General features: G+C 58.6%; 1 protein-coding gene across 1 annotated transcript; it reads right to left on the reverse strand.

Moving 5' to 3' along the window:
* Window positions 1-75: 75 nt before the first annotated feature.
* LOC136056276 (mucin-4-like) lies at window positions 76-8,736 on the reverse strand. The gene is made up of 9 exons (XM_065748384.1): window positions 8,676-8,736; window positions 2,492-7,837; window positions 2,108-2,149; window positions 1,795-1,934; window positions 1,551-1,715; window positions 1,033-1,188; window positions 766-896; window positions 600-688; window positions 76-263 (listed from the first exon to the last, which is right to left on the reverse strand). Exons 1-9 carry the CDS (start codon window positions 8,734-8,736, stop codon window positions 76-78), a joined length of 6,318 nt encoding a protein of 2,105 aa, XP_065604456.1.
* Window positions 8,737-9,567: the final 831 nt, after the last annotated feature.

Genomic DNA, 9,567 nt, shown 5'->3' on the forward strand with positions numbered 1-9,567 from the left:
CAGTTCGTTGGGTGCTCTGGGGACACCCATGGGGGATGGCACCAGCATGCAGGGGACACACTGGGCATGGTGGTGCTACTTGCCTCCACGGCCGCTCCTGAAGCGGGGGTCCTGCTGGCCTTGCTTCAGGGAGCAGGGGCAGGCAGGCAGGTCCTGGCTCCATGCCCGTGGCTCCTGCTGCTGCCCTGTCCATGCCAGGCACTTCAGGCGGTAGTTGTTGCCCACACGGCTCTCCAGCTTGTACAGCCACAGCCCACGCAGATCTGAATGAGGAACAGGAGACGGGACTGTGAGTGGCTCCAGCAAAGAGGATGGATGCTAAGACCGTTGGGTCCCCACCATGGGACCCCAACACCAGGGCAACATTCAGGGAATGGGAGAGAGACTCTTGCCAAGAGGAAATCCCCAAGAAATCCCATTGCACCTAGAAGGGATGCACCATTAAGGAACACCCCAAGGATGTTCCCAAAGTTTAGCTCATGCTCAGGGCATCACTCATACCCAGGGAATGCAATTTATGTGCTTGGGCAAAAATGGTGGTAATAGTGAACCCAGTGTCATCTCCTGCCTGAAGCTGTCCCCCCTGGCCATGTGCCCACCTGTGTTGTAGCCCCTGTAGCGGTCAGGGCGATATTTTGCAGCTGGAGATCCTTGGCTCAGGTCATCATTGCGGTAATACCCATCCCCACTGTGCAGAGGGAAGGGGAACAGTCAGACATCATGGGTTGCACCACCCCAGCTTGGTGTCCCTGGGACACCTGGTACCTGGTGTAGCCGATCAGCACGTTAGTGGCTGCCAGTTGGGTGTAGTCCCACTGCATGCCTCCATCCTGGTACAGGATCAGGACATAGGACCTGAAGCCATCAGTGGTGAGGACAGCCTGGTATGTGTTTGTCTGGGGAGAAGCACCAAGGACAGGTAAGGGACTAAGCAAAGCTGATGGGGTTAACATGAGGTCAACCTAACAGGGCTTCCTGCGGAATGGCACATTTTGACAACTGGACACCCCCAACTTGCAGACCCATCCATACCCTGCGGCTGTTGCCCCGTGCCCCATAGGCAGGTGCCTTCTCCCAGGTGATCTTCAGGGTCCAGGCAGCGGAGTAGGAGGACCTCATGTAGCGCCGGACCTTCGCTTCCACATCACGGACAAACGGTGGCTTCTGTGAGTTCAGGGTGAGGAATTCCTGTGGGTTTGGGACACAAAGGGATGAGACCCCAGTGGGACCATTCATGATGCTCTGTACTACAACCAGGGGTGTGGTTCCCAAAAAGAGAAATGACACCCATCACCCATCCACTCTGCATCTCAAGGGACCTCCATGAGCAAAGTGATGAATCACAGAACCGTCTGAGCTGGAAGAGGCACTTAAAGGCCCTCGGGCCCAACTCCCTGCAATGAACAGGGACACCCTACAGCTCCATCAGAGCCCCATCCAACCTGACACTGAGTGCCTGCGGGGACAGGGCACCCACTGCCTCTCTGGGCAGCCTGTGCCAGTGCCTCACTCACCTCAATGCAATCACAAACAAGGATGGCTTCACCAACCTGGTAGAAAGTGGTGCCGGTGCCTCTGGAGAAGTCAGCGTTGTCCCAGAACACGGCGATCATGGGAACATCCTCACGGCCAGTGAATCCATGGGCAGGTGGGTTGGGGAGCGTGAGAATGCTGCTGCTGGAGGCTGGGAAGATGATCTGCCCATTGTCTGTGAACTGCACACAGGGGGATGGGGTTGGAGCTTTTCTATGTCACACATTGGAAAGCAGTGCACGCAGGGCAGCACGGACTCACATAGAGGGAATCACGCAGGGTTTTTCCAAATGGGAATCCGGTCTCGGGCTTGAAAAGTGGGGAACTGAAGTCCACCCTCCTTTGCACATACTCGCGGTCATTCTCTCTTGCTCCATATCCATAGAGGGGCACCGCTGGGACTAACCACAAAATTCAGAAATAAACATTCTTATAGCGATACCCTTTGTGCTGTGCCAAGACAAAAAATTTTACTTTCAAGGTGACACTGGCTGGGCAGCAGGAGGATGGTGCACACCAGGACACCCCCATCCTGCTCCCACCCCTCTCCCTGCCCTAGCTCTGCATCACCCACCTGTGGGGAGTGGCGGCAGGGTCGGGGCAGCAGCCGGCTGTCCTGGAGCTGGGAGCATAGAGGATGACACATGGGCACCAACAGTGGACACACCCCTTGCCCCCAGCCCCATGAGCCCCTTCTTGTCCCCAGAGCTGGGGCCCAGGCTGCAGGACACGGCAGGGAGTGGAGTGCTAGAGGTGGATCTCCCCTGGGCTCCCCCTGGGGTGGGGATAGATTCAGGGATGCTCACCCCACTGGTGGCCCCATGGGCCGGATCAGTGATGGTGGGGACATCAGCATCCCCTCTGCCTTCAGCTGCTGCAAGACCCCCATGCTGGAGGGGAGGCAGCAACAGGGCAGCTCCCCCTGCAGCAGCTTCCCTTGTCCCCACTGCCCACTCACTTGCTGGAACTGGAGAGGAGAGCTGAGGGCTGGGGGCTGCTCCCTCCTTTAGGTTTTCTCTTTCAGATGCAGAAGGCAGAGCTGGGGCAGCATTAGGGTCACGTTGGAGCTCTTCTCCCAGTGGTGTTGGCATCCCAGAAGCCATCTCAGCCACATGGGACCATGGCAGGACTGGGGAGCTGCTCCCACTCTGGATGCTGGAGGCAGAGGAAAATCCCCCTTTGGGCACTGAGCTGTCACCAACCCCCCTGGCAGAGGCAGCTGAATCTACCACCAATGGGCTGGAGGCATCTGGAGCCACTGGGACCAGGGGATGTGTCTCCTGGGAGGAGATGGGGATGGAGGGGTGCAATCCCCCTGATGTGATCTCGATGACAGTGCCCACCCCTTTCCCCCCACTGGCAGAAGGTTCTCCCTGGGCTGAGGCTCCCAGTTCGCCTCCAGCTGGCTCTAGCACGTTGGCTTGACTGAGTTTGGCACCAGAAAGTCCAATATTGGCACTGCTTTGAATGGTGGGGGCAAGGATGGGGGTTTCCTTGTTGCCCTGGAAGGCAGCAGCCCCCAAGCCTGGGTTTGAGCCAGCTCCACCAGCTCCAGGGAAGTCTGCTCCTGCATCTGCTCCAGCAACTGCTCCAGGTGATGAAGATCCATCAGCAGATGGGAAGGAAGATGTAGAGTGCAGTACAACTCCTGGTTTCCCATCAGAGGCTGCAGTTGCTCCTGTCCCAGTCTGGTCATGAGTCTCCCCTGGAGTTTCACCATCTGCAGAGACAGCTTCAGCCCTGTCACTCACTCCTCCTGCAGCGGGATGGAGCTCGGGTGCAGCACCCAGGGAGGGCTGCAGAGCATCATGTGCATTACCTGCTCCTCCCAAGCCACCCGGACCAGTTGTATCTGAAGCAGAGGGAGCTGTGAGCACATCACTGGGGGAGGCAGGACCCGATGGGGACCCAGCACCAGTGCCTGGAGAGAAGCTCAGAGATGGCTCCAATGCAGCCGTGCTGCTCACTCCTCCCAGTGCTTGTCCCTCCTCTCCCAGCACTGTAAGACCTGTACCAGGCCTCACTCCAGTGTCGGGTGATGGTGGCCCTGTGGGTTCATACAATGCTGAGCTGGGAGCATCCAACACTGAATTGATGTCACTGCCCGATCCCTCAGCCCCAGGGAGAGCTGTGTCCTCAGGAGCACCAGCTGCTGTGTCCCATGGCTGTGATGACACAAGGGATGGGGATGCTGGTTTTTCTGGGATGGCACCGAGGTCAGGGTTCACTGCTGTCTCTGCTCCATTGTTGGCCTCAAACACAGTGCCATCCACAGCAGATGGAGGTGGGAGAGCAGCACTGGGGGAACCAAGGGCCTCAATGGGTCCTGCTCCTCCAGCCCCAGAGAGGTCATGGCCAGGAGCTGCAGGACCATCTGTGGACAGAGCTGGTGCCAGGGCTCCATTTCCAGGAGCTGGGGCAGAGAACAGCTCAGGGTGCAGAACAGCTCCTGGTGCAGTGTCAGCAGGGCCCTGCTGGGTGCTGCTGGATCCAAGGCTAGTGGAGGCTGTGCTGGGGCTGCCATCCCCTGCATCTTCTGATTGTGTTGTGTCCTCTGTGCCTGCATCGCTCTGCACCTGTTCCCCTGCAGCAGGCAATGCATGGATATCAGGTGTGGAAGATGGGTTGGTAGCACCCAAAGCTGAACTCAGGCTGGTGTTGGGTCCATCAGCTTCTGGTATCCCCAGGCCTGCAACAGGCTGTACCCCAAAGAAGGGTGATGGTGGCCCTGTGGGTTCATACAATGCTGAGCTGGGAGCATCCAACACTGAATTGATGTCACTGCCCGATCCCTCAGCCCCAGAGAGAGCTGTGTCCTCAGGAGCACCAGCTGCTGTGTCCCATGGCTGTGATGACCCAAGGGATGGGGATGCTGGTTCTTCTGGGATAGCACCGAGGTCGGAGTTCACTGCTGTCTCTGCTCCATTGTTGGCCTCAAACACAGTGCCATCCACAGCAGATGGAGGTGGGAGAGCAGCACTGGGGGAACCAAGGGCCTCAATGGGTCCTGCTCCTCCAGCCCCAGAGAGGTCATGGCCAGGAGCTGCAGGACCATCTGTGGACAGTGCTGGTGCCAGGGCTCCATTTCCAGGAGCTGGGGCAGGGAACAGCTCAGGGTGCAGTGCAGCTCCTCGTGCAATGTCAGAGGGGTCCTGCTGGGTGCTGCTGGCTTCAGGGCTCGTGTCTGTGTAGGGATTTTGGCTCTCTGGGATTCCTGCCTGTGCCACACCTCCTGCACTGTTGGTCCCTTGTGCTGCAGAGAGTTCTGGGCCAACTTTTCCATATAAAGAGTCCTGGGATGGGATGGCAGAGCCAGGAGCTGCTTCTGGGATGGGTGCAACTGCTCCATCACTCTCTGAAACAGAGGGAATTGCAAGGACATCAATGGGGGAGGCAGAATTGGATGCAGAACCAGCACTGGACAGCAGACCAGTTCCAGGTGCCAGCCCAGTGCCTGGAGATGAGCTCAGGGAAGGCTCCAAAATAGCTGTGCTGCTCACTCCTCCTGGTGCCTGTTCCTCCTCTCCCAGCACTGTCAAACCCCTGTCAGGCTGCACTACAATGTCAGGTGAAGGTGGCACCAGAAGTCCGTACGATGATGAGGTGGGAGCATCCAACACTGAATTGATGTCACTGCCCGATCCCTCAGCCCCAGAGAGAGCTGTGTCCTCAGGAGCACCAGCCGCTGTGTCCCATGGCTGTGATGACACAAGGGATGGGGATGCTGGTTCTTCTGGGATAGCACCGAGGTCAGGGCTCACTGCTGTCTCTGCTCCATTGTTGGCCTCAAACACAGTGCCATCCACAGCAGATGGAGGTGGGAGAGCAGCACTGGGGGAACCAAGGGCCTCAATGGGTCCTGCTCCTCCAGCCCCAGAGAGGTCATGGCCAGGAGCTGCAGGACCATCTGTGGACAGAGCTGGTGCCAGGGCTCCATTTCCAGGAACTGGGGCAGGGAACAGCTCAGGGTGCAGAACAACTCCTGGTGCAATGTCAGCAGGGCCCTGCTGGGTGCTGCTGGATGCAAAGCTAGTGGAGCCTGTGCTGGGGCTGCCATTCCCTGCATCTTCTGATTGTGTTGTGTCCTCTGTGCCTGCATCGCTCTGCACCTGTTCCCCTGCAGCAGGCAATGCATGGATATCAGGTGTGGAAGATGGGTTGGCAGCACCCAAAGCTGAACTCAGGCTGGTGTTGGGTCCATCAGCTTCTGGTATCCCCAGGCCTGCAACAGGCTGTACCCCAAAGAAGGGTGATGGTGGCCCTGTGGGTTCATACAATGCTGAGCTGGGAGCATCCAACACTGAATTGATGTCACTGCCCGATCCCTCAGCCCCAGGGAGAGCTGTGTCCTCAGGAGCACCAGCTGCTGTGTCCCATGGCTGTGATGACAAAAGGGTTGGGGATGCTGGTTCTTCTGGGGCAGCACCAAGGTCGGGGCTCACTGCTGTCTCTGCTCCATTGTTGGCCTCAAACACAGTGCCATCCACTGCAGATGGAGGTGGGAGAGCAGCACTGGGGGAACCAAGGGCCTCAATGGGTCCTGCTCCTCCAGCCCCAGAGAGGTCATGGCCAGGAGCTGCAGGACCATCTGGGGACAGTGCTGGTGCCAGGGCTCCATTTCCAGGAGCTGGGGCAGGGAACAGCTCAGGGTGCAGTGCAGCTCCTCGTGCAATGTCAGAGGGGTCCTGCTGGGTGCTGCTGGATGCATTGCTCGTGTCACTCTGGGAGCCTGTGCTGGGGCTGCCATCCTCTGCATTTTCTGCTTTTGCTGTGTCCTCTGCACCTGCATCGCCCTGTGCCTGTACCCCCTCAGCAAGCCATGCTGCACCATCAGATGCAGAAGGTGATGGGTTGGTGGCACCCAAAGCTGAGTTCAAACCAGTGCTGGGTCCGTCAGCTGCTGTCTCCCATGGCTGCGACCCCTCTAGGGATGGAGGTAGAGATACTCCCAGAGCAGCACTGAAATCAGGGCTCACCACTGCCTCTGCCCCATCATCACTTGCTGGAAGGGATCCAGCTGCAACCCCTGGGGCTGGGAAAGCAGTGCTGGGTGCACCAGAAGCATCTGTGAGGGCTGGTAGGGCAGCACCAAGCAGTGATTGCTTTTCTCCAGTGGGGCTCAGCCACGGGGCTGGCTGCAGGGAGCTCACGGCTGGACCCACAGCCCCTGTGGGCAGGGCCACACCAGTATCTGGGGCTGGGACGTCTGTGTTGCTCTGTACATCAGTTGCTGGCAGCAGACTGGCTGTGTTCCCTCTCACCCCAGGTGCTGCAGTTGCTTCACTGTCTGCCAGGGCTGAGCCAGAGCTGGATGGCAACACTGCTGAGGCTTCCTGCCTGTCCCCATCACCAGGTCCTAGCAGGTTGGCTGGACTCGGCTCTGTCTGGTCAGTGAGAAGGGAGCTCTGCCCTGGGTTTTCTGCTGTTTCCAGTGCTGTCACATTCTCTGGAGGCAGATGGGACAATTCAGCTCTGCCAAAGTCACCGTTTGCTGCATCTCCCACACCTCCAGATTCCAGAGCTGCCCACCCTGGGGTGTCACCCACAGTTCCACTTGGGACCTCACCCCAAGGCGTTGGGAGCAGCCCCTCGGCACCAGGGCTGGGGATTGATGTGGGGGCACGTCCATCCCCTTGGCTGTTCCCAGGCAGGGCGACACCTTCCTCCTCTGCTCCTGTGGTTGGGGGCAGCACGGTGACACGGGGGTGCAGGGGGGTGGTGGTCATTGGCTGTGTCCCCGCAGTTGTTGGAATGGTGGCACTGAGGAGGAATATGGGATCAGTTGTGGACTCCAAGCCTGCTCTTCCCCTTGATGCGGATGCTGGGACGTCTGCAAAGGCAGGGGTGCTCCCCAGGGGTGCAGCAGTGGTAGTCCCCGTTACATTGTGCGTGGCACTGGGGGTAAAATTGGGCTGTGGGGTGACAACAATGGCAGCAGCTGTGGTAGATGCCAAACCACTCTGGTATTCTGGTGTTGCATCAAGAGATGTGGCCATGTCCATCCCAGCCTGAGGGACTCCAGTGGGTGCCTGTGTCATTTCCCCAGCGCTTGGCCCAGCATTGCTGTCTGTACCCAGAGGGGAGTTGTATGCAGTGGTCGTGGTCACTGAATCTGGCTCAGCCTTGGAGGGGAAGGATGGGCTTGTGGTGGGATCCATGTGGATGCTCTCAGCCATCACGTTGTCATTGACAGTACTTGTACTCACAGTGCCCAGCAGCAGGGCAGTGGGTGCCTCACTCTGCAATGGGGTGGCAGCAAATGGTCCCTCTGTGGTGACAGGGACAGCAGCAGCAGTCCCCAGCCCTGCATGGAGCACAGAGCAGAGCGTTATGGTGAGGACAAGATCAGAGGTCCCTTGATTTGGGACACCAAGGCACAAGGGGGGTGAGTGGAAGGGCTGCACTGGGGATGACAGCAGGGTGACAGATGGGTGACCCCTTCCCAGGAGCTCCCCAGAGCCAGAGCTGTGGGGGAAGAGTGTGTGACACAACAACAACCATCAGGGCAGACACTGAGACCCAATGACATCCCACCCAGACTTATTTTTAGCACAGTGGTGAAACCACTGGAGGGACTGAGCTGGAGGATCTGCTGACGCCTGGCTCCAGGTGGCTGTAATTAGGGGAATCCTAATTATCATCCAGCAAGTGAGACTGGGCGCTCAGCCCTGGCACTCCAGTCCATCAGGTTCCCTGTGGACAGCCAGCCTCTAGCACCCAGCTCGCTGCATGCCAGCAACCACGTGCCAGCATGGTTCACATCTCTCAGTGTCTCCTGACTCTCTTCTGGGGGTTCCCAACTTCTCTGTCACCCCCTGCTTTCTCCCCTTCCCCCTTCCTTTCTCTTTTCCCCTTTCCCTTCCAGCCCTTCTCTCCCCTTCCCCAGTGAATGACAGGATTTGCAGCAACATCAGCATGAAGGCTGAGGAGTGAGATGAGGAAGCCCTGCTGCACTGTGGTGCCACCTTCAGTGTCCTTGTGCAGGGTAATTCCATGCCCCCTATAACACTTCCTTAGCTCTTTGGCTGCAAAGGACCTCAAGCATTGGACTAAGAAAGGTTTCTGATATATCCAGAATGGAAAAAATGTATCTTTCAGGTATACCCAATGGGTATAGTGTAACAGGAAAGTATGAGACATACCCTGCAGAATCCATAGGCAGCATCCCATGAAGGTTGGAAGCATCCATCCCCTGGCCCCCATGCCTCGGGCAGAACACCGGGGCGTTGGAAGGGAGGGGAGAACAGCACGGAGAAGCTCCTGCAGCTGGAGTCCCACAGGTGTGGTCCTGCTCCAAGTCCCTCCTATTTATGGGGCTGGCAAAGGAGGCAGGTCCCCTCCCGCCCCCGCTGCTCTCCTTCCACGTCCACATCCCCAGTTCCATCCCACAAAGCTTTTCCCTCCCAAGGACCGCACGGGCTCAGCACCCACCTCCTTTTGCCCTCCCCTGGGGGCTGTGAATGCCCCCATGGAGGAGCAGCCCCTTACAGGTGGGTGTGGGTGGTGTCACCCTATTGCCACCAAGCAGAACTACTGGGCCTTCTGCGCCCAGGGCAAGGATGCAAGATCCTGCCCAGCTCATAGCTTCCCCAGGAAGGACTGAAAGTGAAGGAGGTAGGACTGGGACAGCCAGGAGGTGACCCCGGAGCAGCAATGGGGAGCCCCTCGATCTGGCTATGCCAGATGTGGTACCATGACAGCTGGCTCCGCACTCATTCCTCCCCTTACCCCCCTTTCCCCACAGCCCCCATTCCCACTCCCCACCCGTGGCTCCCCAGTGAAAGGCATTGCTCAACGCCCACGAGCTCATGCTCTGAGAATCAATTAAACGCTCCTTAAGCAGCAATGCCCTCGGGCAGCTCCCGCAAAGCACCAAGAGAGGCGTCGTCAGGCAGCGGCCGGGTACACACTGTGCTGCCGGAGCCCCCATTAAGTGACACCCGGAGCACCAACCCACGCACTGCGCCCTTACACCGGGTGTAAATCACGGCGCTCCACTCACCCGCAACGATCGCCGACACCGGGAGCACGGGG

The sequence above is a fragment of the Cyrtonyx montezumae genome, unplaced genomic scaffold, assembly GCF_038088225.1.
Source record: "Cyrtonyx montezumae isolate F1298 unplaced genomic scaffold, pur_monq_1.0 scaffold_5, whole genome shotgun sequence".
NCBI classification, from domain to species: Eukaryota; Metazoa; Chordata; class Aves; order Galliformes; family Odontophoridae; genus Cyrtonyx; species Cyrtonyx montezumae.

Bases quoted from the DNA above. Each gene is read 5' to 3' on its own strand.
- LOC136056276 (XM_065748384.1), bottom strand. From the start codon at position 8,736: ATGGGGGCCAGGGGATGGATGCTTCCAACCTTCATGGGATGCTGCCTA. The intron at 689-765 runs GTACCAGGTGTC...CCCTCTGCACAG, and splicing joins GTGCTGATCGGCTACACCAG to TGGGGATGGGTATTACCGCA. The intron at 264-599 runs GTGGGCACATGG...TTCCTCATTCAG, and splicing joins CTACAGGGGCTACAACACAG to ATCTGCGTGGGCTGTGGCTG.